The 26,996-nt window shown below is 41.5% G+C and overlaps 1 protein-coding gene across 1 annotated transcript in view; it reads right to left on the bottom strand.

The window, feature by feature from the left end:
- DPYD (dihydropyrimidine dehydrogenase) overlaps positions 1 to 26,996 on the bottom strand; it is an 832,560-nt gene that overhangs the window by 538,133 nt on the left and 267,431 nt on the right. The window contains exons 7-8 of the mRNA XM_029062931.2: positions 17,179 to 17,260; positions 9,325 to 9,412 (exon numbers count right to left, since the gene is read on the bottom strand). Of these exons, the coding sequence (XP_028918764.1) occupies positions 9,325 to 9,412; positions 17,179 to 17,260 (170 nt within the window). The remainder of the gene's footprint in view (positions 1 to 9,324; positions 9,413 to 17,178; positions 17,261 to 26,996) is intronic.

Here is a 26,996-nt window from a genome sequence, read left to right as displayed (position 1 = left end):
TAGATTTCATTAGCCTTGGCAAGAAGGAGGTCATAGGTAATCTTGAACAGGGCAGTTTCAATGGGGTGAGATGGATGGAGGTTAAAACTCATTTGTAGTTCAGTAAATGAAAAAAGAGCAAAGTCTGATGCAAAACTAAATACACGGGTTGAATGTTTCAACCAGAAGAAATGCATTTACTCTATTTAAAATATTGAAAACTATATACTTGCCTTCCTGAGATATTCTCTTTTATCTTTTAACTGGGAAACTAGGTTCCAGAGATCTGCCTGGGGCACATTTTCAAAAGCAGTCGTTAAATTATAACTAAATGTGACTGAGGTGACAAAAAAAGACATTTCACTCCCCAAAATATTTACCAATTTGCCAAAGACCATTTTTTGAGTGTTGTGTTTTTTGTGAAGTCTGACTGGTGAATATCCAGCATGGAATTTTTGTTTACTATTAAATTAAACTTATTATTCAAAAGGCTGAGGGAGCTGGAAGTAATTTGTTTGTTCTGTACTGAAGAAATTGGCTCAAAGGCTTCTGTTTTTATCTGGGGAAAGGAGTAAAGAGGCCATTATGAAAACATTACCACATTCTTTCCTAGATAAATGGAAATTTAACCTGATGTTGTAAAGTTTAGAACTTGGTTACTTAAAAAAAAAACCCAACAACTTGATTAATATAAACTTTTGCAAATAAATGTTACTTCTAGAGGTTTTTGGAGATTTAGCAATATGCCACAATTTGGCAAATCTAATGTCACAACCTCTCAGACAATTTAATTGTGATTCTGAACTCTTCAACTGCCTAGACTTATTGAGCTCCCCTTCCCACTTAAAGATAATTTTTTCTACCAGGAAAAGCCACTGATGTACACATCAAAGCAAGTGAGAATTATGTATTTTCAGCTATCAATCAGTGGTATTTAATTGAGCAGTTACTGTGTGCAAGGCACTGTACTAAACACTTAGGAGAGTACAGAGTTATATAATAAGTTGACACTATCCCCGTCCACAAAGAATTTATATTTAAAATGAACTGAGGCACTAAGAATGCTAAAGTTTCTTTTAAAAAATAAGTATTATGCTAATATTAAGTCTTCAAATCATGCTCCGTATCCAAAAGCAATCTTTTTTGCCCATATGGAAATGAGGGAATAGACTTAAACTAAATATAATGAATTCAGGTCCAACTTTCTAATACATTTCACTTCTAATTATCTAGATGTGATCTTAGACAAATCCCAGGCAAGTCATCCATCTCACATCCTCTCCTGCCTTGCTACAAACTCCCCAGACAGAAATTCTGGGAATATGACTTTCTCTTCCTAAGTGCCATGTGGTTTGTATTCCTTTCTCCAAGAGTCATTTACGTTTCTATGAGTCCCTGTATGTTTCTCTTCAACGGCTCTATAAAAGTCTCCAGAAGTTCCAACTTTTCAACCTGTTTGTAGGGGTGAAGTGGATGAAGTAAGGCCGAAGGGGTGAAGGAAGGCCAGGACTTCAAGAAAGATGCGAAAAGTCCATAATGACATCCAAAAGGCCTCCAGGAATAAATCTCAAACCAAAGATTTAGCCAAAGGCTCATCCTCCACATCTAGAGTACCCAAGAAGAATGAGCCCGAAGACGCATCCAGAATCAAAAACCCAATGCCTGAACCAGTGACACTGCTCGAGAGTGACAGAGACCACAGAGATAATGATAATAATAATTATGGTATTTGTTTAGTGCTTCCTATGTGCCAAGCACTGTTCTAACCACTGGGGTAAATACAAGGTAATCAGCTTGTCCCACATGGGGCTAATAGTCTTAATTCCCATTTTCCAGATGAGGTAACTGAGGCACAGAGAAGTGAAGCGACTTGCCCAAGGTCACAGAGCAGCAAGTGGCGGAGCCAAGATTAGAACCTACGTCCTCTGACTCCCAAGCCCATGCTTTTGCCACGAGGCCGTGCTGCTTCTAGATAGACACAGCAAGTGGAAATGTGCAAGGCGAGAGGGACACACCATGTCCCTTTACCTTTCTGAGCCTCTTTCCTTGTATATTTTCACTCTCTATCTCTGTGGGCTCTGTCATGGGAGAGCGAGAGAATGGCAGGAAAAGAAGGAAAAGAGACATTGAAAGAAAATAATAAATAAGGATGAATGTGAAAGAAAGTCACCATCACACAGTTCCTACGATTTTCCATTTGTCACCGTTGGAGGCAAATACTTTGCTGGATTGATCAGTGATTTGACCCGCTAATGATGTTGTGGGGGTTATTAAGAGGTGGGCAGGTGAGAGACATGGAAACCGAGATGCAGAATCAGGAATGCAGACAGGTCAGAGACTCACTTCCTCTTCCTCCTTGGCCAGGAGCCAGTAGGGTCAGAGGTCACGGTCAGAGGTCACTGCTGCTCAAGGAATCTTTGGCCGGAGAAGAGTGGTAAACTGAAACCCAAGGCACTGTTTGGAAATGGCTAACAACTCTGCTGTGTGAACTCTCCCAAGTGCTTATTAATAGTGCTCTGCACTGAGTAAGCACTCGATAAATATCATTGATTGATTTAAGATCCCTACCAATCTCTTGAAAATCTAGGTAAGGAGGAAAGGTGAATTTGCCCCCAATGATCCAATCATAAGGGAAGAGAAGAAGCAATTACTCTTGTTCCATCCCTCTAGTTGGTATTTCTGAGTACCCCCCATCAGAAACTGGAAGTCCATAAGCTCCCTATGGGCAGGCAACAAATCTACCAACTTCTTCTACTTTCCCAAGTACTTATTACAGTGCTCTGCACTCAGATACCATTGAATGATCGAAAGCTTTGCTTGTATAAATAAGTTATCCAAGAAATGGCAAAAACAAACTAGTATGAGTGTGCATCTGTGTGGGCAGTACTCGATTTCCTTTATTAATACTCCCTTCCATTAACCCAGATAAGAGGAGAGTTTTCTGCATGTTTTGCTTATAATGTCATGGGAATTTATGTTTGTGAAGAGTATTGTAGCTTGACGACACCAAAAACCCAGCCCGCACGTTTTGCTCCTCTAATGCTAACCTCACTGTACCTCAATGTCGTCTATCTCACAGGCGACCTCTTGCCCACATCCTGCCTCGGGCCTGGAAAGCCCTCCCTCCTCATATTTGACAGGCAATTACTCTCCCCCTCGTCAAATCCTTATTGAGGGCACATCTCCGCCAAGAGGTCTTCCTTAACCCTCTTTTCCTTTTCTTCAGCTCCTTTCCATGTCACCCTGATCTGCTCCCTTTATTCATCCCTCCTCCCATCCCCACAGCACATATACACATATCTGTAATTTATTTGTATTCGAGTCTGTCTCTCCCTCTAGACTGTAAGCCCATTGAGCTACCAGGGGGATTTCTGTTAAATTTTGACATGGAACAATGTAGTGGTGACTAGAAATGCTCCTCAGTATCTAGTGATTGCCTCTTTAAGTTGTTTTGATATTACAGTAGAATTATTCTACTGAGAATCAGTATGGCCTAGTGGAAAGAACTCCCTCTCAGGGTAGCACCTGGAGAGTTTCCAGTCCACTACCTGTCTCTGCTTTGGGAGGGAGAGTCGAGCAGAGGCCTACCCATTCCATTCCTAGCTTGGCCAATGGCTAGAGAGTGGGCTACACGTCAAAACTCACCGGAGCTGGGCAGCAGCGGCAGCATGGGTGAGAGTCGAAAGCAGAGACTCGAGTTTACCGCGTGGTAGGCGGCAATGGATCTCTATGAAAACTCTATGGATCTATTACCAGAATGATTGCTGATGAAGAGCGGGGCGTTCTGAGAGAGATGTGTCCTTGGTGTCACTTTGGGTTGGAAACGACTCAAAGGTATAAGACAAGATAAAAGGAAAGAGCACAAGCCTAGGAATCAGAAGATCTGTGTTCTAACCCTGGCTCCACCACTTGTCTCCTGTGTGACCTTGGGCTAGTCATTCAACTTCCCATTTTTCCCATCTGTAAACTGGGGATTAAATCCTACTTCCTCCTACAGAGACAGTGAACCTGATAACCTTGTAGCTACTTCAAGGTGCTTGGCACATAGTAATTACTTAATAAATACTATTATTAATGATGATAATAACTATCAGGGTTTCACAACCTGTCCTCTGTGTGACACTGGCAAGTCACTTAATTTATCTGTATCTCAGTTCCCTCATGTGCAAAATGGGGTTTCAATACCTGTTCTCCCTCCTACTTAGACTGTGAGCTCCATGTACAACCTAATTATCGCATACCTACTCCAGGGCTTGGCACGTAGTAAGCGCTTAACAAATGTTATCAATAATGATAATAATAATCCAGACTCCACAAATTTTCTTCTGTGTGACCTTGGATAAGTCACTTCACTGACCTGTGCCTCAGTTCCCTCACTGGCAAAATGGGGATTCAATACCTGTTCTCCCTCCTGCTTAGGCTGTGAGCTTCACGGGAGGTCTTTACTCTAGCACTTAGTGTAGTGTTGGGCACCCAGTAAATGCTTAATGAATACCACATTTTTTAAAAATTTTAAATTTTATGATCCCAAATGTAGACATCAGTGAGTGGAAAAGGTAAAGCGTATCCCTCAGGATGGATAATTAGGGACAAAAGCTATTGGAGATTCGAGATGGCTCAAGTGTTGGGTAGACACAGGTGCACAGTTCGACACATCTCAGTAAGTGGCTAACAATACCTAATCAAATCGTCATAAATTTCAAATTAACAATCAAGAAATCACAGGACAATCTTTGGAGGATAAGCCGTCCGCTCTTATACTTGGGCACATTACTTCAGCTGCACCTCAGCTCCCTCATATATATTTCATACTGAACACAGAAGAGAAATGTAACCATGCTCCAAACATCCTTGTGCTGAAATGTCAAAAGATTCCCCTCTCAGCAGGAAGACATTCAGAAACACAAATGAAAATGATTCTGCATTATAACTGCAATATTCACACCTCAGTGAAGAGCCAAATGGAGACCACTGGTCTGTGAACCATTGTAGTGCTGTCAAGCAGCTTGTGCGAGGAAAGCAATATCATGAAAACTACAGCCACAGTACGACAGTTTCCTACGGCATCGAGGGTCAGGGAGCATATGCAAGTCAGTGAACTGCCCTCTCACAAGCATCGCCATGAATATGTTCTGTCAAAAACTTTTTTTTCCCCTATTCGATTCTTCACAGTGCTCTGCTTGAACACAGTATTAGTTTGGAGACATTTAATTCCATCGGCCATTTATTTTCTACCTATCTCTGCAGTGCAGGGGCGCTTTGCAGACAGGATTCACGCAGGGACAGTGTCTGCTTTGGGAGATAGCACTTTGCTAATGGGAGACCTATTCTCTAAATACCACTGATGACAAGAAAGGCTGTGGTGGTGGGATATTCCTTCCCTTACTGGTTCCTCTCTCCCTACCACTGAGTTTCTTTTGACGATGCCATTTCCAGCTCATATTTTCATGAGCCGGGTTGGATTACGCCGTAGTTGGTGAAGGTAATGCTACCAGAGGTTCACCGCTGGTGACAGGGAGATTTGCGTGATGTTCATTGTTGAGTCGTTTGCATTTGCTACATTTTATTTTCATTCATTTACAGATGTATCGAAAATAGTAATAATAATTTGTGGTATTTGTGGAGTGTTTACTATGTGCCAAGGACTCTACTAAGTGCTGGGGTAGATATAAAATAATCGAGTCTCACATGGGGCTTGCAGTCTACGAAGGAGGGAGGCCAGGTACTCATTGCCCATTTTGCAGATGAAGGAACTGAGGCCCAGTGAAGTTAAGTGACTTGCCCAAAGTCATTCACCAGATAAGTGGCAGACTGGGATTAGAACCCAGGTCCTCCCTTTGACTCCCAGGCCCATGTTCTTTCCACTAGGCCATGCTGCTTCCCTAATTCCAAAGAGTAACTGGAACCAGGTTTAGTGATAGTGTTAACTGATGATTAACAGGATTTCAAATGGTCTTGCAACATTTTACCTCCATCCAGAAGGACATCTCACTACAGGTCAATGTGTAATTATTATCCAAAAATGTAATCAAAATGAAATGAGACAACTGAAGTTAGGACTATTACGAAAGGTTGCAAGACTCAAGTTTGAAAAGTTATTAGAGGGAAACAGCTTCGATTAAGTAGTAATTATAGAGACAATCCTAACGTTTTGGGTGAGGAGCATGACTGCTGGTCTATACGCCCAAATCAGGGAATTACATACATATATATACATATATGTGTGTGTGTGTGTATATATATGTGTATATATATATATAGAAAGAGAGAGAGAGAGGTCAGTAGGATAACAGAGAGAGTAGCATGAACATTCCAGGATGAGACAGCAGAATAACTGAATGCATAAGCACTGAGGACGATGTAATGTAAATGCACAATGTAAAGGATAATGTAAATGCATAAACGATAAAGTCTGTCAGTGTTTACGATGTTTAAGTCCTCCTGAGAAGCCATATACACTCCCTTGGCTATTTCAGTATACTCTCTGCTCATCTGATTAGCGAGCAGTTTCAGATAACTACCAATCACTGAACCTTCTCTCCCAGTGTCATCTGTTCCCTAGGTATGAGCTGTCTCTGGACTGCACGCTGGGCTGGCTCTTCTGCGAATGTAATAAGCAAATAGTCCTCTCCCACCCTTTCAGCAGACCTACCTCCCACTTCTGACTTACTGAAGCCTGAGGGTAATTATTCCAGGGCCTGGAAGGCAAAGCCTTTATTATTGCCAATTTGAACTCACCCAATTCCCCAGGAATGCTGGATAATAAAGTTTTTATTCTAAAAGGCAAATTGCTTGGAGACATGATCTTAACCTCATGTTTTTTAGGAAGTAAACTGCATAAAGCCACGAACAACAGGATCTCGTGGTTTTATGTAGATCGTAAGAAACAGGCTTAAAAGCAGCTAGACCCTGTAGAAGGCAAGACCATTATTCTGTCTTAATTTATCCACAGGGTGAACTATGCGTTCAGGATGTGAGTCTGTGATAGAGAATTTCAGGATCACTCCAACACAGGGCATTTTCCTTAGCTCTATCTATCTAGCAATCTATATCATGCACATATAAACAGATACACAAACACATGTAAACACAAAAAAACATATGCAGAAATATATACATGCATTTATATTAGCTCAATCATTTCCCAGTGATTAGTTGTAAAACTTATAAATCAAATATCTGCTATTTGTAGTATAAATAAAAGGTTTCCCTATTAGTCTTCAGTGAACCATATATGTGTGAAATATAAATGCATATTTTGTATAGGTTCCTATAAATTCAGCAGTGAAAAATGGGTAATTCTCTATTTTTTCTTACTTTTGACCTCGTTTTTATACTTCCATTGAATCCTTTACTTTCCTAAAAAATTAAGAAGCCAAAGCTCTTCTTTAGCTCCTTCAAAATAATAATGATAGTATTTGTTAAGTGCTTACTATGTGCCAAGTGCTGTTCTAAGTGCTGGGGTTAGAGAAAAGGTCATCAGGTTGTCCCACGTGGGGCTCACAGTCAATCCCCATTTTACAGATGAGATAACTGAGGCATAGAGAAGTTAAGTGACTTGCCCAAAGTCACACAGCTGACAAGTGGAGGAGCGGGATTAGAACTCATGACCTCCTACTCCTAAGTCCCAGCTCTTTTCACTAAGCCAATGCTGCCCTTGAAGGAGAAGCATCTGAAGAACGAGACATATGAGAATGGCCCGAATGATTCAATCTGAAGTGAGATTATCCAAGTACCCTTTCTTACTATTCTACATGGCAGAAAAATTACCTGAGAAATTCCTGTTCATGGAATATCACTTGCCTATTCATCCAGTTCTTTTATGGTGTGTTGATGTGTTATTAATCCCTGCAAGCCCAGTGTGGGCAGGGATTGTCTTTCTTTATGACTGAATTGTACTTTCCAAATGCTTTGTATAGTCCTCTGCACACAGTAAGTGCTCGCAGCGTGGCTCAGTGGAAGGAGACCAGGCTTGGGAGTCAGAGGTCATGGGTTCAAATCCCTGCTCTGCCACTTTCATTCAATAGTATTTATTGAGCGCTTACTATGTGCAGAGCACTGTACTAAGCGCTTGGGATGAACAAGTCGGCAACAGATAGAGACAGTCCCTGCCGTTTGACGGGCTTTTGTCAGCTGTGTGACTGTGGACAAGTCACTTCACTTCTCTGTGCCTCAGTGACCTCATCTGTAAAATGGGGAGACTGTGAGCATCACGTGGGACAACCTGATTATCCTGTATCTACCCCAATGCTTAGAACAGTGCTTTGCACATAGAGCTTAACAAATACCAACATTATTATTATAAATATAATTGAATTAAATGAATCATCATCGTTCATGTTATTTCCTGATTGCTTTAAGTACTGTACTAAGCATTGTACTAAGTGCTTGGGAGAATACAACAGAGCTGGTAGACACATTCTCTGACCACAACAAGATTACGGTCTAGAGAGAAGGACAGACATTGACATAATTTTCCATGTTTTTATCCTCCCGCAATTTCTGCTGCAGTATCCATGTGTATAATGTTTTTTTAAAATTCCAAGTGTACATTAATTCCCAACTGTGACTTCTTTCTCAGAGTCCAGTGCAGTGGCAGTCTATAATCTAATCACATCTTGGAATAAGTTTGCAAATTTCATTATATCAAATACCCGGTTGATAAAAGATAGACGTTGCTATAGTCCTACAGTTGATAATTAGAATGTGGAAAGTTGGATATTTTGACAAATCCTAGGTCCATGATGAACGTCTAATAATTATAGATGATACATGGTCAGTCAACACGTACAGTCAATTTCAAGGACTAGATGAGGCAGTTTACCAAAAATGTGTAATGTTCATTTAGTACTATAATATGAATAATGGTTAGAAATAAACATATCACGTAATCTTTACAGTAGGGTAGCAGGACCGGCACTTTTCATTATAGTCAAATTTAAAAAGCAATTTGCTTTCGAAGATAGACAATGATAAATCATTTGGAATTCTCTGGACCTAATCTTCCATGTCATGCTCCTCACAACACTTCTCTATTCAGGTATATTCACCCATTGGGAGAATAACAGCACACAGCCCCGACAAAATCCTTCAGTAATAATTGAGGGGCACCACTACTAGTTGTAAAGGAGAAATTCAATTTCCCTGTTCATTCAATTCTCTTTCTCAGGACTGAAACAGCTGTTCTTAAAATATAGACATTCATGCATTGGAAAATGGGCTCGTTTCAAGTGCCCTAAAATTACTATCAAGATAGTAATGACTTTCAGGAGACATTTTTCCAGAATTGTAAGGAAAATAAAAATATTTTGATCAAAGCAGATATAAAATAATGAAACTACTTACCTATTCCAATAAAGGCAGCTTTATAACCTTCCTCCTTAAGAGTTTGGATGGTTAGTCCGTTCACTGAAAGGCTTTTGCCACAAATTATCTAAAAGGAAAAATAATCCCAATTGAAGTATAAAATATATAATTATTGAATGATTGTTGTCCTTTTGTAGCTGAATTGAGAGTATGTATAGTTATAGAATAAAACAGCTGATATTTTCATTCCTTCCGGGTATTTTCAAGGAACCAGTTTGTCCTCTAGTTGAATTATTAGTAGACTATTAATCAATAAGAAGCTATAAAATTTATTTATGAACAAACCAAAACTTTACTGAAGGTTGGAATATGCCCTAAACAGCTTCAAATAGAGTTGCTAATTTAAGAGACCACAAAACATAACTGTAATTAGTGGTTGTTGACTGGTTCTTTTCTGGTTTTGTCTACAATGATATTAGTGTCCTCTGTCTTACTGATGCAGGGAGCAATTGTGGTTATTTTGGAATTGTATCAGCCAAAATTGTGAAGTGGGGAAAGTGAGGGAAGAGATGGAGACCAGGAAAAGATGTGGAAATGAAAGTCTGAACTGTAACAAAGTATTGCAAGATTGCCCAGTGTTCTTTGAAAAGTATTGACCATCCTGTACAAAGAACATGCTGTCTTGAAGAAGATGGAGCATAGAAAACTCATATGCAAACAAATAAGAGCAACCAATTTAGAAGCCACTTTACATGGAAACAAAAATTATTTCAGATCAACCTGTAAATGCTTCATTTAATAATTAATGGGAACTCATTCTTCCGGGATTGTAACCTTTTTTTTTTCCCCCAAGTGGAAGAAACTATAAGTGCCACCAGTTGACATGAATTAAAAAAGTTAGAGAACTATTGCAAATTAAATTTTTTTCTTCTTACCAGGTAAGACTCCACCCCTTCCTTTCCATGCAAACCACCACCATGCTCATCCAAGCTTTTACCATATGCCACCTGACTACTGAATTAGCCTCCTCCCTGACCTCTCTGCCTCTTGTCTCTCTCCACTGCAGTCCTTCCCTGCCCAGATCATTTTTTCTAAAATGAGCTTAGTCCATATTCCCCTTCTTCTCAAAAACCTCCCATGGCTGTCCATCCATCTCTGTATCCAAAAGAAACTCCTTACCATTGGCTTTTAAGCGTTCAACCACCTCTACCCCCTTCAATTTTACCTTGCTGATCTTCTACAACCCAACAAGTACACTTCACTCCAACACCAACTTACCTCGAGCTTGTCTCACTACTGAGCATTTCCTTGCCCACATCCTCCCTCCGGCCTGGAATCCCCTCTCCCTTCATATCCAACAGACCACCATGCTTATCATTTTCAAAGTCCTCCTAAAATCGTACTTCAGTCTGAATTTCTCCTACATTTCCTACCTTCTGTGTTCTCACTTTCCTGCCTTAAACCCCTTGTTTCATCCTATCCACATCTCCACAGTATTTATATACATATCCCTACACTCTCCAATTTTCCTCATCAGTAAATAATTTTAATGTCTGTGTCCCCCTTTAGAATATAAAGTGCTTGTGAAGGGAATATGTCTACATATCTAGTGTATTTTTCTCTCCCTAGTATTTAATGCTTGGCATATGGTAAGCACTCATATTCCACTGACTGAAGGTGTTAGAAAAATTTTATTCTTTCCTAAACTGTGACTGTGAGTGAAGCAAATATTTTTTTTCTAAATTAAACATATTTAAAATAATGTGCTCCATAGTTTACTGATTACTGAAGACTTAGACAAATCCAAGCTCCTCAGTGTCTCTTTTTCAGCAGGTGCAATAGAGCAGGTGATGCTAACTACACAATAATTGCAATATTTACTAAGTGTTGTGATGTTACCATGTGATGCTGATTAAGGATCTGGGATTGATGTAATATAAGCAGATCAAAAACAGTCCCTGACCCATTTGGTGTTCATAAAATGGTAGAGAGAAAAGGTATCTTATTCCCATTTTTTTTTCAGATGAGGAAACGGGCACAGTGAAGTTAAGTGACTTGCCAAAGGCGAGACAACAAGCAGTGGTGGAGAGAAGACAACAAGCAAATGAATATTAGGATACATTGTTTCTTGATGAATATGCAGTCATTTCATTGGCTAAAAGACTTAAAGCACTAATTTCAAAATATTTAAATGACAAGTGGGGTTTAATACCTAACTTGATATTTCTGTGGGGACCTTCTTTAAAGAGACATTTAGAGGCAGAACTCATTCACTGAGTCTCACAATCTTACAGACTGCACAATTGTAGCCTTCAAATCAGGTGGATAATCTAATAGTAGCATGATCTAAGATAAGTATGTTATTGAGAAGGTCAAGATATATAACATCTGTTTCTCCTCAACAATCAAGCATACCTTTTTAATGTAAAGTGAAATCTTGTTCACTGTGACAGGATATTTTCCAGAATTCACAAATCCAAACTTTGGATGATGGGCATTGAATTGTATTCAGTTCTGCCAGGATTAGGTAGCATTCTTCTAATAATATTCATCTGTCTCACATGGCAAGATGCAATGTAGGAAGAATTTTTTAATAGTATATTTTAAGCACTCACTGTGCGTCAAGCACTATTCAAAGCATCGGAAGAGATGCAGTCCCTGATCCACATGAGACTCACAGTCCAAATTGGAGGGAATAGGATTTAATCCCTATTTTATAGTTGAGGCACCAACGAATTGAGTGACTTGTCCAAAGTCACACATCAAGCAATGGACAGAGCAGTGATTCGAACCCAGGTCCTGTGACTCCCAGGCCCATGCTCTTTCCACTAGGCCACACTGCTTTCCAGCATTCTGAGGCACAGATCATTTAACATGGAGGGAGTATTACAACCCATGTATCTCTTAAAATGAGATTCTGCAGTGTAGCCTTTTGGATAGAGCAGAGGCCTAGGAATCAAAATATCTTGGTTCTAATCTCATCTTTTTGTGTGACCTTGGGCAAGTCGTTTAACTTCTCTGTGACTCAGAATGGAGTCAAAAAACAGTGGAGTTTTCTCCTTCCCCCTTAGACTGTGAGGTCCACATGGGATAGGAACTGCTGATCATCATCTGCCTCTATCCCAGTGCTGAATGCAGTGCTTGTCTCTTAGTAAGTCCTCTTTAGATACCACAATTTTCACTTATTTTATTTATAACATTATTATTTAAAAAGTATCCCTTGTGATATAGGAAAAACAGATGTCTTTAACCAATTTAGGATGTTTTCATGTTTATCCTTTTTCCTTCTTTAAAAATGGTCACCTCATGCAGACCTTTAGAGTATTCAATCATGTATTCTTTTCTCTCAATCAACGGTATTCATGAAATACTGTGTACAGAGCACTGTTTTAAGTGTTTGGGAGAGAGTATAATAGAGTAAATAGATAGTATCTCAGTCCTCAAGATGGCTACAGTCTAGTCAAGGAGACAGATGGAATGAATTACAGGAAGGGGAAGACACTAAGTAAATATTTACATAAATGTTAAGGTGGTGGGGGAATGGGGTGAGCACTAAAGTGCATTGGCAAAGCAGTAAAAAAGGGAAAAATAAGGTGGAGGAATGAGAGATCATTCAGAAAACGTTTCTTCAAAGAGAAGTGACTTCAGCAGGGCTTTGAAGATGTGGAGAACTGTATTTTGTCAGATGTGAGAAGGGAGGAAGTTCCAGGATGGAGAAACCTCCTATATCATTACTGTCCATATTTTTTTTAGTGGAAAATTGGGACAAAAAGGCAATTTTACAAGGCTTCTTCATCTGCAGGAGCAACCATGAAATGGGGTGATAAGAATGTGTGGGTCTCAGGTCTTCCAGAAATATGAGTTGCCTGAACTATGAGTCAAAGAAGGAGGGTACTAAATGGAACCTGCAGAGACACAGAAATTAAATTATATAAAGTTAAAAGTACAAATGATAGATCTGGGCATTTAGAAGGACTATTAGGTATAAATGGAAAATGCTAAAAGAAAAATGGGGGAGAAGCGAGAGAAGAGAGGAGGAGAAGGGCAGAGAGAGAGAATAGCTGGTGGGGTGTGATAGCAAGCCAGTAGATGTTTTACAGTATGCAATGAGAAGATGGAAAGAAGAAGTGGATAGAGGAGAGAGTGGACACAGGCTGTCTTCAAGGGAAAGGTGGAAAATAAGTTAGGACTTTCAGGTATATGAGGAGATAGGAGTCACTGCCCCATATGGACAATGCTTACATAAAATGCAAGAAAAAAAAAAGATAGTAAATCCCCATTGCAAAAGAGGTCAGAGAGGATGTAGATAGAATTGAAGGTTCTCATATTGCTGAAAATAGATGATAGATCTGGGTAGAGTATTCCTAAGGAAACAGTTAGTGGTGGGAGAAGCAACATGGCCGAGTGGAGAGAGCACAAGTCTAGGAGTCAGAAAGACCTGGGTTCTAATCCCAGTTCTGCCACTTGTCTGCTGTGACACCTTGCAAGTTACTTAACTTCTCTGTGCCTTCTTTAGTTCATCTGTAAAATGGGGATTAAGACTGTGTCCAAACCAATTAGCTTGTATCTACCCCAATGCTTAATGCAGTGCCTGGCACATAGTAAGCGCTTAAAACAAATACCATTACAAAAAAGAAAACGCTATATCTAGCATGCAAGACATGCAGAAATTTGCAATCGGACCTGAGAAGGAAGTGTGGTAGAAAGGATACAGTAAAAGTTTAGATCGGTCCCTAAAAATAGCAAAATAAAATGAAGTCAGACACACTCTGCCTTCCCTAGGAGGGTATGAACTCAAGGGATGTGGAGACAGACTGATGAAAAGTATTTATTGAGTGCATAAATAACTTTCATCAATGTCTCTCTTTACAAAAAACTAGTCTAATCACTCGGGAGAGTTTGGAGATTCTCCACCTATTCACCCCATCTTATGGATCTTCTCTCTTCACCCACTACCCCCATCACACTCTCCAGTTCTCCCAAGCTAATCATCTAACTGCGCCTTGCACTCGGCTCTCATCCCCCTGCTTGGGTAAATTAAGGAAAGAGCAGCCCAGAATAGGTTAATGGGGGAATGTAGGAGGAAAGAATTTTGGATGCTTTATGAACCTTCCTATTAGGAAGGGTGGATGTCAAGAAAAGCAACGATTACATGGTTTGTCAAAGCAACTTAAAGGCTACTGTTGGAGAAAGAACTCCTGGATGGATGGACCGATAGTCTCGCTCAGTAAAGGTATTCATTCAATTGTATTTATTGAGCGCTTACTGTGGGCAAGCCATGGAACTAAGCACTTGGGAGAGTACAATACAACAGACACATTCCTTGCCCACATTAGATTTTTAAATTTTGGCAGGATGCAACGATCCTTCGATTAAGAAGTCCTAAAAGACAGTGTCACCATGAACCTTCCACTCTGCAATAAACAAAAAAAGCTACATAATCAAAATGACAGGGAGAGAGACAAAGAGAAAAGCATTGTAATGCTGTCTAACACATTAGTCATGAGAGTCCATTAAAAGCCACAGAAAGTAAAAAAATAAATTGCAAAGGCAATTGCAAATTGCAATCTTTTATACCTGGACCTGAATCTTGCTGCACTGTGCATAAGGCATCAGATTAAGCAGCTAATTAGTAAAACAGTCTTTCTGCAAAGTTAGAATAGTTTTATAATGATAAAAACAAATATCTAAAGTGAAGTTGCTGAACTAATCATTTCTTATGTGAATAGACAAGCTGATGTGAAGAATGAAAAAAGAAATCTAAATTTTAATCAATCAAGCAATGGTAGTCATTGTGTGGTCACTCTGTTCAGAGCACTTGGTAGAGTGCAAGAGAAATTAGCAGACACATTCCCTGCCCATAATGGTCTTACAGTCTAGAGATGAGCTTTCATGAATTAAATCTAAAGAAATACTGCAAAATCAACATTTATATGAAGACATCCTTTCTTGGTTTAGAACTCCCTCGATCCAGAAGTTCCGGGACTTATATGACACTTTCGGAAGCTCACTGAACCAAAGGCTTTGAACACAACTCAAATCCAAAAGGTGAGGGGGAAAACAAAGAAACGAACAAAAAAAGTTCTAAGGGATGAATCAATTAGACAATTAAAAAATGACATTCAGTTTCAGGGATAAAATAGTCTTTTAACAACCCAAGATTTTTGAAGTGAGACACTATGGTTAAGAAGAATTTCATCATAATTTTTCCAAAGCTGAAAATGCTAATCTCCTCCTTCAAAGTATTGGGTCAAAAAGACACAGGCCAGTTCCCATAAAGTGGTCAGAGAATTCATTCATTCATTCTTATATTTACTGAGCATTTGCTATGTGCAGAGCACCGTACTAAGCACTTGGAGAGGAATAAACAGTCACATTCCCAGCCACGATGAGTTTAGGTTCAAGGACTTCAAATAATTTTACCTCTAATGAGCCCATGACAAGCTTACAGCCTAGAGACTAACCAGTTCACTCTCGTATCAATGCTCTTAAATGCCTGGAGTCTAAAGACAAGTATTTTACAAAGCATCAGAATGGTCATATTGCTCCTCTTGATTAACAGGAATAATTGTTTATTGAATAAAGTTTTAGCTATACAATTGTATCCTTCCTAAATTACTAAGATTCCTACATTTAATTTGTAAGAGACTTATGAAATGGTCCTTTTCCCTATGATCTATTTCACTCATTCTCAGGTGAGATTAATATAATGAGATCTGCTTCAGAAGTCTTGTTCAACTTTATAAATAAACCCTGATGACTGAGTATTATATTGTCTCTTTTCAAGTTTTAAATCTTTTCATTGTACACAATTCATTCATAACAACTGCCCCGTTTTCCCTCTGGGGTTAATTTTGTTTAACCGGTGAAGAAATGATGGTAAGTACATGATTAAGAACTTCCTTTTCCTTACTTGCTTTGTTGTAGGACTTTACAAGCTACTGAACAGCATGCTAAATATCCCCCATCTTTACACCGTTTTCCTGATATGTTTATTTGTCTTTGTGTTTACCAGATATAGCTTTTTCTTTCTCAAATGATGGAGGTTTGTAAAAATGAAACAGCATTTTTTTCTTGTATTTATAAATTATAATATAGATTCCTCAGTTTAAGAATTTGCTAATAAGTAATTTGATAATAAATATTCAAACATTTTTGCATGTAGCTCAAAAATACATCATGGCAATTAGCACTTTTTTTAGCTTATTTCATTAAAATGTTATGAAACCTTAAAAGAGGTGATGAGGAAATGTCAGTATGTTAAGAGAACACTGTTTAATATTCTCATTTGATGAAAATGATTATATTATTTAAAGCCATATTTTGAAAAATATAGAGTCCCAACCTTCCACTGTCTTTAAAAGAAAGAAAAAACAGATAAAAGCTGTAACGTTCTAAGCTCTTGAATTATGCCCTTTGTTGACAATGGATTATCACATTAACGGTCTGCTGATTCAATGCAAACAATAAGTAAAATAAACTCCTGTGAGGCATTTTATTATAAACTATGAAGCATCAACCACCAAGAAGTGTGATATGTGACTGTTTTTTAAGTAGCATTCAACTTGCATGAAAAAACTTGATTAAAGAAATCAAATCCTTCCATTAGCTACCCTGAACCCCTAAAGCAATTTAGAAATTTGTTCCTTTCAGACAATTAATCACATGCAGGCATGCCAGATGAGAACTATTGATTGCCCTTTTCGAGGCTAGTGGCATTCAGACAGTAGACAGACAAATGCCGTGAGCAAGAGGAAGCATCTTTCTGCTTCTGCCTAGTGTAGCTTTTAACTGTTCTCTACTAATGTGCATGACATTTTGCTGTTAATCTTTAGTAGAGGGCCTGCTCCTTTATATCTGAAACATTCACAAACAGGATATACTTCATATTACCTTCACTCCAAGGTCCTTCATGAGTTCAATCTCAAAATTCACTACATCAAATGGCAGGCGGAACTGAGGGATTTCAGACATACTGGAAGAAAGAAAAATTGGGGAGTCAATTACTAATCACTAAAGTATGACCCATCATCTTTACGAATCAACATGAAAGATGTATGGCGTATTTACTGTCTTCCTAAAATATTTTGTACATCATAATGCCCAAGTTAAGAGAATGTCCAAATTAGTCTTCACTAAACAATGTATTTCTCTGGACAGTAAAGCTATGATGAGCAAAAAGGCGAGTGGATTTCAAAACAAACAAAATACAATGACAAAGAGAAAAAATGGGTCTGGGATACTTTTATTTTTCTTTAATTACATTTACAGAGAAACCCCATTCATGAAATTTTAGTCTCAGACTAGCAATGCATTAAAGAGTCTGTAAGAATGAAAATAATTAAGATTTGCTTTATTGCATTGCAGATTGTGTAGATAATTCTGTCCTTTGTAAATTAGGAATATATAACATTTTTGTAGTAAATACAAAACAGAAGATACAGGAAATTTTCCATATTAAAGGACTGCTTAAGATGAGAAGGGTTGGAGGGAGAGGGATTGCTTTCCTAGGAGGAAATGACAATAACCTTTTAGGTTTGTTTTTTTTATCACCAGATAATCCTAATTGAGATCAATACATGCCACCTACACTAAAATCACATGGCCCAAGTGCAAGACACTAATGTTTTCACAACTCTATGCTTTCACGGTGAAAATTAAGACAAAGTAACTTTATATTATCTTATGAAATGTATAGCAGGCAAAATGCGAGATTTCAAATGCAAAACCTCAACTCCCAAGAAACCAAGGGCTCAGTGAAAACTGATGCGACAATTTTGATGAATAACGTGGTGAGTGGGAGCCATAATTTATCATATTTTTAAAATAATTGGGCTTGCATCACGTTCCTGACAGTGCTCACATCTTCCAATAAGGTAGTTGTTTTTAATTTTCGAAAAGATGATAGTAACACTTTTTCATCACAGTTGTTCACCCCGCTTTTGCTTTTACTATTCCAATCACATCCTGATTTCCTTGATCATTAATCAATATAAAAAGTACAATAGACATAGTGAAGGTTCCATGACAACTGAACTTTAACAACAGTTAAGCTAAATTAAAAAACAATACTGTTCTCTCTGCCAAGGAGAAGTGTATATTGTGTTTATGTGTGTGTCTGTGTGTGTGTGTGTACATGAGTGTTTATGAAGAAAAGCATATGTCAGTCTGAATAGGAGAAACACTATATAAATGTATTTCTATATTTCTGGCCTTTTATTCATTAATACTACTGCTCTATTATGATTCCGATAATCCTTTTTAACCCTTTCTATCTCACGATCCAAGGCAGAATGATGGAATGAAAAGAACAAAGCAAGTCTGCAACTACTGATTGTCTATAAATGGGCTACAACATCATCTTAACAAGGTTGTACTTTGATATGATGGGGATTAACCCACCATGTTTTTCACCAGCCACCATGATTCTTTTCAAACTAGTTTGCAATACCAATTCACCTGGGAAGCAACAATCTGTGCAGATATATAGGAGAGAGAAGGATAAAGCTTGACATCACATCTTCGAAGCAATTGATTTCAAATACAAAGTTAATTTAATCTTTTTAGCCACTTTGACTTGTTTGCAAGGACTGGAGAATAAAAGGCAACTGGGTAAGTGAGAAAATAAATTAACAGGAAGTGTTGGAGCTGCAATTACAACTGAATTCTATCCTCACTTATGTAGTTCTGAGATGAATGGTCCTCCCCTCTCTTCCTCCTTCTATAGGGAGACTGGCCAAATCTCAGTGATTTAGACATTAGAGAATGGTCCCAACAATTCAAAGGTGAAAAATCCCACATGAAGAATTAGAGTGATCATGTCTCTCAGAGCGGTATGATCTAGACGATAGGCAAAAGTCAAACTAAAATATCTACAATAGTCTTAAATTACATCCAGACTTGAGTTAGAATAGGACAATTAAAGGCAGCTCAGAAAAGTCTCTATCAAAATTATACTCCTTTGAAAATGGGTCCTATTTAGGAGGAAGGAATTAAGCATGCAAATTTGTGGTTAAGGATGTCCTTTGTAGTCTTCCAGGATAGGCAAGGATAAAGCTTATGTTGTTTAGTTCATTTATTCACTGACAGGCATAATTGAAAAGTATAGAAAATGCTTCATTTACAGAAGGTGTGTGAGATTTTTTTTCCCTTTGTATTAGTAAAGAGGTGGTATATTGTTCTTTAAAAGGAAACAAGATGCTTCATTTTCAACCAAATAACAGGACAGACCTACTACTTTACCAAACATGTCTATACAAAGTAGGTAATTCCCCAAAGGCGACAGTTGATATTTGTAAAATTATTGAGCAGAGTTAAATGTCTATCATACAAGAAGATAATCATCACTTGATAAGTAGCAAAACTGTTTTCAAACTAATGTAATTAATCAGGTTCGTTATTCTAGCAACCTGATTAATTACTTTAGCTTGAATACAGTTTGCCTACTTATCAAATGATGATTATCTGCTCCTATGATAGGCATTCAACTATTCCTTGCTACTCTAGAATTTTGTAGCCCTTTTCTCTTGCAAGGAATCTGCTTAAGGGTTGATGTTTTTTTCTTTATACTTCAGTACAGTATAGTCTTCGTATTCACAGTCATTTATCTTTTTACCATCTTACCATTCAAACAATCTTCAAATTCCAAAATATATTAACACACATCTAGAGGAGCCAGCAGACTTGTAAAACAAAAGAGTCCTAGCATTTAGTCTGTGTGATCATTAAGTATGAGAAAGTTGTCTTTTCAGAGACTGTCAGAGTAGACATCATAAATTTGAAATATTGAGGACCTAGTTATTAGTTAGAAATATACAATAATAAAAAATGTAATTATTTCACTAATTATGCTTTGAAGACCACCAACTTCCAGAAAAGTGTTAAAAAAAACTTTTTTTAAAAACAAAGTATCAGTGTGCTCCTGTATTCCTTCTATTTGATTTATTTTACACAATCTGTTCATTAGTAAAACCATTTTTTATACTGCTCTACAATCATACGTGACACTCTAGAAAACCTCTTAAAATTGCATCAGATACCTCCCCTGACTTTTTCTGTTACCTTTGATTTATTAGCTTGTGGTGCTTCTGGGATAAGAACACATCCAAATAATTGATAAATTAGTTCAAAAGTCTGATGCTGGTGAGCAATATAAGATCATTGGTTTCTTGGTCAGCTTAGGTAGAATGGATACAGGGCTTTAGAAAGGCCAAGACAGAAGAGACAAAAAAAGGAGAGGACAGTAATAGGATATAAAGATAAAGGGAAGAGGGGGAACATAAGTGTGAGAAGAGGAAATGGATTGGAGAGAAGATAAAAAATGAAATGGAGAAAAGGGAAGGAGGAAGGAAAATGGAAAAGAGATGTGACAGGGAACAGGAAGACACGCTTCCTCCTCCTCCGCTACTTTTTCTTCTCCCATCTCCCTTCATTTTTAGCTCCCCAGCCCAACAATTCTGCCCAGGCCGGGTATAATATAGCCACCGTTGCTAGGGGCTACTCTAAAGGAAAGCATCTGAAAAGCAGGGAATTTGAAGGAGTTTTATTTTATAGGAACTTACCAAGCAAACAGGAAGATTCTGAGTTACTGCTCAAGGGGCCATTATGAATCAGCATGAGCTAGCAGCACTAAAATCGGATATGGTGTAGACCCCACGAGCAGTAGGCTCCCTTCTAAAAAGAGCGGAGGGTCCCTCAGAGGGAGAAGGGATGGGGAAAAATAGATGGGCCTTAAAGGAATATGATGTAGTAGGGGCAAAGAATTACGGGAAAACGGCCCAAAAGAAAGAGTAAGTGGGCTTCTCCAGGAGAAGCTGTGGGACTCTGCTCCTTATGAGAAAGACTGACCCTAGCTTTTGGTGGCCAGGTCCGCGACGCTCCGAGCCACCCTGCCAGGGTGGGCTGGTGGACCTCCTGGGAGCCAAACTACCCGAGTGCTTATTGGGTAGGGTCGGCTCGTCCCCCGACCCTGGTCATCGCCTGCTTATTAACACTATTGTAGTGTGCCTTACTGTAGCATGTTGCTATATTTGCGATCTCGCTTTTTATTGTTTATTGTCGTCAGACTTTGAATTTGATCAGGTCGCCCCTTAATCGAGTCTACCCCGACCCTGATCATCACCCCTTTTATTAACACAACTATATTGTATCATACTGTATCATGTTGCTATATTAGCACTACTGTATTGTATCATATTGTATCATGTTGCTATATTACCGATTTCGTTTATTACTGTTTATTGTTGTCAGTGCTGCCACCCACCTCTCTGGCCTCGCCATGTCCCTCCTCCCCCCCTCCCCCCTCCCGCCCCTTCCTATCCTCCCCTTCCCCTTCCCCTTCCCCTCTCTCGCTCAGCTCTTTCCCGCTCTCTCCTCTGTCTCCTCCCCCCCTCCTCTCTCCCGCCCTAGAACCCCACTTTACCAGCGCTACCCCTCTTCCCCCTCCCCCTACTCTTCCCCCCACCAAACCCCCTCTTCACCCCCTCCCCCCTTCTCTCTTCCCCACCCATGCCCCATCCCAGTCCTCTTATCCCACCGCCACCCCTCATCCCCCTCTCCTCGTCCAGGGCCCCGCCACCTCCTTCCCATCCAAACCCTCCCCTCCCCCCGCCCTTCCCCCCTCCTCCCCTTGCACCCACAGCTACTTTCAAGTGTGGCCTCTGGAACCCCCGCTCTATTACAGGCAAGCTACCTTTCATCCATGACCTTTTCCTCTCCCGCTCTCTCCTCCTCCTCGCCCTTTCGGAAACGTGGCTCTCTCCCGAAGACACGGTCTCCGCCGCCGCTCTCTCCGGCGGAGGCCTCTCCTTCTCCCACTCCCCCAGACTCACCGGTAAGGGAGGAGGCGTCGGCTTCCTCCTCTCGCCCCGATGCCGCTTCCGGACTATCCCTCCTCCCCCCCCCTCCTTCCCCTCCTTCGAAGCCCATATCATTCGCCTCTACCACCCACTCCAGTTACTTGTCGCCGTCATCTACCGCCCTCCCGGTCCCACCTCCGAGTTCTTCAACCACCTTGACCCCTTTCTCACCTTCCTCCTCTCCTTCTCTCTGCCCACTCTGATCCTTGGAGACTTCAACATCCATACGGATGTACCTGACGACTCCTCTGCCGCCCGCCTGCTATCCCTCCTCGACTCTGCCGACCTCCTCCTCCGCCATACCGCGCCCACTCACCAACTCGGTCACACCCTCGATCTCGTCATCTCCTACCGCTGCACTATCTCCTCCCTCACCAACTCTGAAATCCCTCTCTCTGACCATAACCTTCTCACCTGCCTCATCTCTCACACTCCCTCCCCCTGCAAATCTTCGCTACTGCCCCACAGAGACCTCCGCTCTCTCGATCCCATCCGTCTTTCCAATAGCATCTCGCCTCACCTTGCCGCCCTGTCCTCTCTTCCCACTCTCGACGAGCGGGTCTCCGCTCTCAACTCCACCCTCTCTACTCATCTCGACTCTCTCGCCCCCCTTTCCCTCCGCCGCTCTCGCTCCACTAACCCACAGCCCCGGATCACCTCCTCCGTCCGCCTCCTACGCTCCTATGCTCGAGCTGCTGAGCGCTGCTGGCGAAAATCCAAGCACCAAGCCGACCTCACACACTTCAAATTTATCCTTTCCTGCCTTAACTCTGCCCTCTCCTCCGCCAGGCAAAGCTTCTTCTCCTCCCTCATCGACACCCATGCCCGTCACCCCCGCCGATTGTTCCGGACCTTTAACTCTCTCCTTAGGCCCCCTGTTCCTCCCCCTCCCCCATCTCTCACCCCCAATGATCTGGCCACCTATTTCCTCACAAAAATCAACACGATCAGGTCTGAGCTCCCCAAAGTCACCCCTCCACCTCTCCCCTCCCCCCCAACAACCCCCTCCCCTACTTTCCCATCCTTCCCTGCAGTATCCTCAGAGGAGATCGCCTCCCTCCTCGCAAGTGCCACCCCCTCCACCTGCGCCTCGGACCCCATTCCCTCTCACCTTCTTAAAACCATTGCCCCTGCCCTCCCCCCTTCCTTAACTTCTATTTTTAACCACTCAATCTCCAAGGGCTCCTTCCCCTCTGCCTTCAAACATGCCCACGTCTCCCCCATCCTAAAAAAACCCACTCTTGACCCCACTTCCCCCTCCAGTTATCGTCCTATCTCCCTACTACCCTTCCTTTCCAAAATCCTAGAACGAGTCGTCTACAATCGATGCCTAGAATTCCTTAACTCCCATTCTCTCCTAGACCCCCTCCAATCTGGCTTCCGTCCCCTCCACTCTACCGAGACTGCTCTCTCTAAGGTCACCCGTGACCTCCTTCTTGCCAAATCCAATGGCTCCTACTCCATTCTGATCCTCCTTGACCTCTCTGCTGCCTTTGACACTGTCGACCATCCCCTCCTCCTCCATACCTTATCTCACCTTGGCTTCACGGACTCTGTCCTCTCCTGGTTCTCCTCTCACCTCTCTGGCCGATCATTCTCGGTCTCCTACGCTGGAGCCTCCTCCCCCTCCCATCCTTTAACTGTTGGAGTTCCTCAAGGGTCAGTTCTTGGCCCTCTTCTGTTCTCCATTTACACTCACTCCCTCGGTGAACTCATCCGCTCTCACGGCTTTGACTACCATCTCTACGCAGATGACACGCAGATCTACATCTCCGCCCCTGTCCTCTCCCCCTCCCTTCAGGCTCGCATCTCCTCCTGCCTCCGGGACGTCTCCACCTGGATGTCGGCCTGCCACCTAAAACTCAACATGAGCAAAACTGAGCTCCTCATCTTCCCTCCCAAACCCGGTCCACTCCCAGACTTCTCTATCACCGTGGATGGCACGACCATCCTTCCCGTCCCGCAGGCCCGCAATCTCGGTGTCATCCTTGACTCGTCCCTCTCGTTCACCCCACACATCCTATCCGTTACCAAGACCTGCCGGTTTCACCTCTACAATATCACCAAGATCCGTCCTTTCCTCTCCATCCAAACGGCTACCTTACTATTACGGGCTCTCGTTATATCCCGGCTAGACTACCGTGTCAGCCTTCTCTCTGACCTCCCTTCCTCCTCTCTCGCCCCGCTCCGGTCTATTCTTCACTCCGCTGCCCGGCTCATCTTCCTGCAGAAACGATCTGGGCATGTCACTCCCCTTCTTAAACAACTCCAGTGGTTGCCTATCGACCTCCACTCCAAACAAAAACTCCTCACTCTAGGCTTCAAGGCTCTCCATCACCTTGCCCCTTCCTACCTCTCCTCCCTTCTCTCTTTCTACCGCCCACCCCGCACGCTCCGCTCCTCCGCCGCCCACCTCCTCGCCGTCCCTCGGTCTCGCCTATCCCGCCGTCGACCCCTGGGTCACGTCCTCCCGCGGTCCTGGAACACCCTCCCTCCTCACCTCCGCCAAACTGATTCTCTTTCCCTCTTCGAAACCTTACTTAAAAATCACCTCCTCCAAGAGGCGTTCCCAGACTGAGCTCCTCTTCCCCCTCTACTCCCTCTGCCACCTCCCCTTTACCTCTCCGCAGCTAAAGCCTCATTTTCCCCTTTTCCCTCTGCTCCTCCACCTCTCCCTTCCCATCCCCACAGCACTGTACTCGTCCGCTCAACTGTATATATTTTCGTTACCCTATTTATTTTGTTAATGAATTGTACATCGCCTTGATTCTATTTAGTTGCCATTGTTTTTACGAGATGTTCTTCCCCTTGACGCTGTTTAGTGCCATTGTTCTCGTCTGTCCGTCTCCCCCGATTAGACCGTAAGCCCGTCAAACGGCAGGGACTGTCTCTATCTGTTGCCGACTTGTTCATCCCAAGCGCTTAGTACAGTGCTCTGCACATAGTAAGTGCTCAATAAATACTATTGAATGAATGAATGAATGGACATCGTATGGCCTAACAGAACAGAACTCCAATAAAGTGTGCTCTCTGATGACCTCCACACACGGTGAGCTCATCTGAGGCTGACAAGGGCAGGACTGAGACACCACTTGGACAGGCTCTCCTTAGGGGCTGGACACAGGTGGCAACTGGCAATTCCTGAGATCATACACAAGCCAGGCCAGCCCCTTGTGGGACAGGTATTGTGTCCAATTTGATTAATTTGTGTCAACCTTAGCACTTAGAAAAGTGCTTGGCACATGATAAGTGCTTAACAAATACAATAACAATGATGATGATGATATTAATAATAAAAAGCCTCTATTAAAAGGGGGGACTGACTCTAAGATGGGGGGCTGTGGAGAGAAATTCCTCCTTCCCTCAGCTCTTAGGCCTGCAGCTTGGCCTAGTGGATAAAGCATGGGCCTAGGAGGCAGAAGGACCTGGGTTCTAGTCCTAGCTCCACTTGCCAGCTGTGTTACCTCGGGCAAGTCACTTAACTTCTCTCTGCTTCAGTTCCCTCATCTGTAAAATGGGGATTAAGACTGTGAGCCCTATGGGGGGCAGGGACTGCATTCAACCTGATTTGCTTTAAACTTCCCCAGTGCTTAGAACAATGTCTGGAACCTAGTAAGCCCTTAACAAACACCATGATTATTATTATTATTCTGCCACGGGGGCTGTGTGGTCCTCGGAAGTGAGTCTGACCAGCAACAAGCAGTAGAGGCAGCTGCAACCCCTGACCCAAATAACTTTCCTTGGTCACTGACAGAAGTTTCCAGCACAGCTGGATGACACACCAGAAATTCCAATCCGTGGTCTGGAGGGTCCTGTTCCTCCGTCACGATGCCGTGTTGATAGGGGTGGAAGCTGGTTGCTGATACAATTAGGAAAGAACATTTCTCCTCTTCAGACAGCAATAGTAATAGCTTTCACCACCATTATCAACACAGCCAAGTCTTTCTTCTAGCCTTCCCCCACCTCCAGTTTTTAGGTGGCTTGAAAGGGACCCTGAAAAATATATGAGTGGCCAATCTCTCCAATTCAGGAATTTTAGTCACCTTAATTATTAAACTAAGGGAGACAGAAACAGCAACGGCAGAATGCATTGAATGTCAAAGGAAAAAGACATATTCCTCTACATTCTCTTCTACAGGCTATAAAGCAGTCAACTGAAAACCAAGTGGAGGGAATCATATGGACTTTGCAGAGAGATATTTATATGCTTAAAAATTATAGATTGCTCTAAGTTTAACTTTCCTGATTTTGGGGGGATGGAATGAATGATAATAATAATAATGTTGGTATTTGTTAAGCACTTACTATGTGCCAAGCACTGTTCTAAGCGCTGGGGGAGATACAAGGTAATCAGGTTGTCCCACGTAAGGGCTCACAGTCTTCATCCCCATTTTACAGATGAGGGAACTGAGGCCCAGAGAAGTGAAGCGACTTGCCCAAGGTTACACAGCTAACAAGCGACAGAGCTGGGATTAGAACCCATGACCTCTGACTCCCAAGCCCGGACTCCTTCCACTGAGCCAAGCTACTTCCCTGGAAGCCATACATAACATTCTTCCATGGGAAAAAATCATAGTGACTTTCCAAAATTCACCATGAGTCTTTTCATGAAAAGTAATATATACTTACAAACATAACTTTGGAAGAGAAGCTAATTTGTATCATATAAAGAACTGGAAATATTTTCAGCCCTCTGTTTTCTATTGGCACACATTCTAACAGCATCACTCCCTCTATTAATACTACAACTAATAATGATAATTGTGGCATTTGCTCAATGCTTTCTATATGCCCAGCACTCTATTAAGCACTGAGATGGATACAAGAAAATCGGGTTGGATATAGTCCCTGTCC

This window comes from Ornithorhynchus anatinus, chromosome 4 (genome assembly GCF_004115215.2).
Source record: "Ornithorhynchus anatinus isolate Pmale09 chromosome 4, mOrnAna1.pri.v4, whole genome shotgun sequence".
Taxonomy (NCBI): domain Eukaryota; kingdom Metazoa; phylum Chordata; class Mammalia; order Monotremata; family Ornithorhynchidae; genus Ornithorhynchus; species Ornithorhynchus anatinus.
This window is presented reverse-complemented; position numbering and strand designations above follow the sequence as displayed.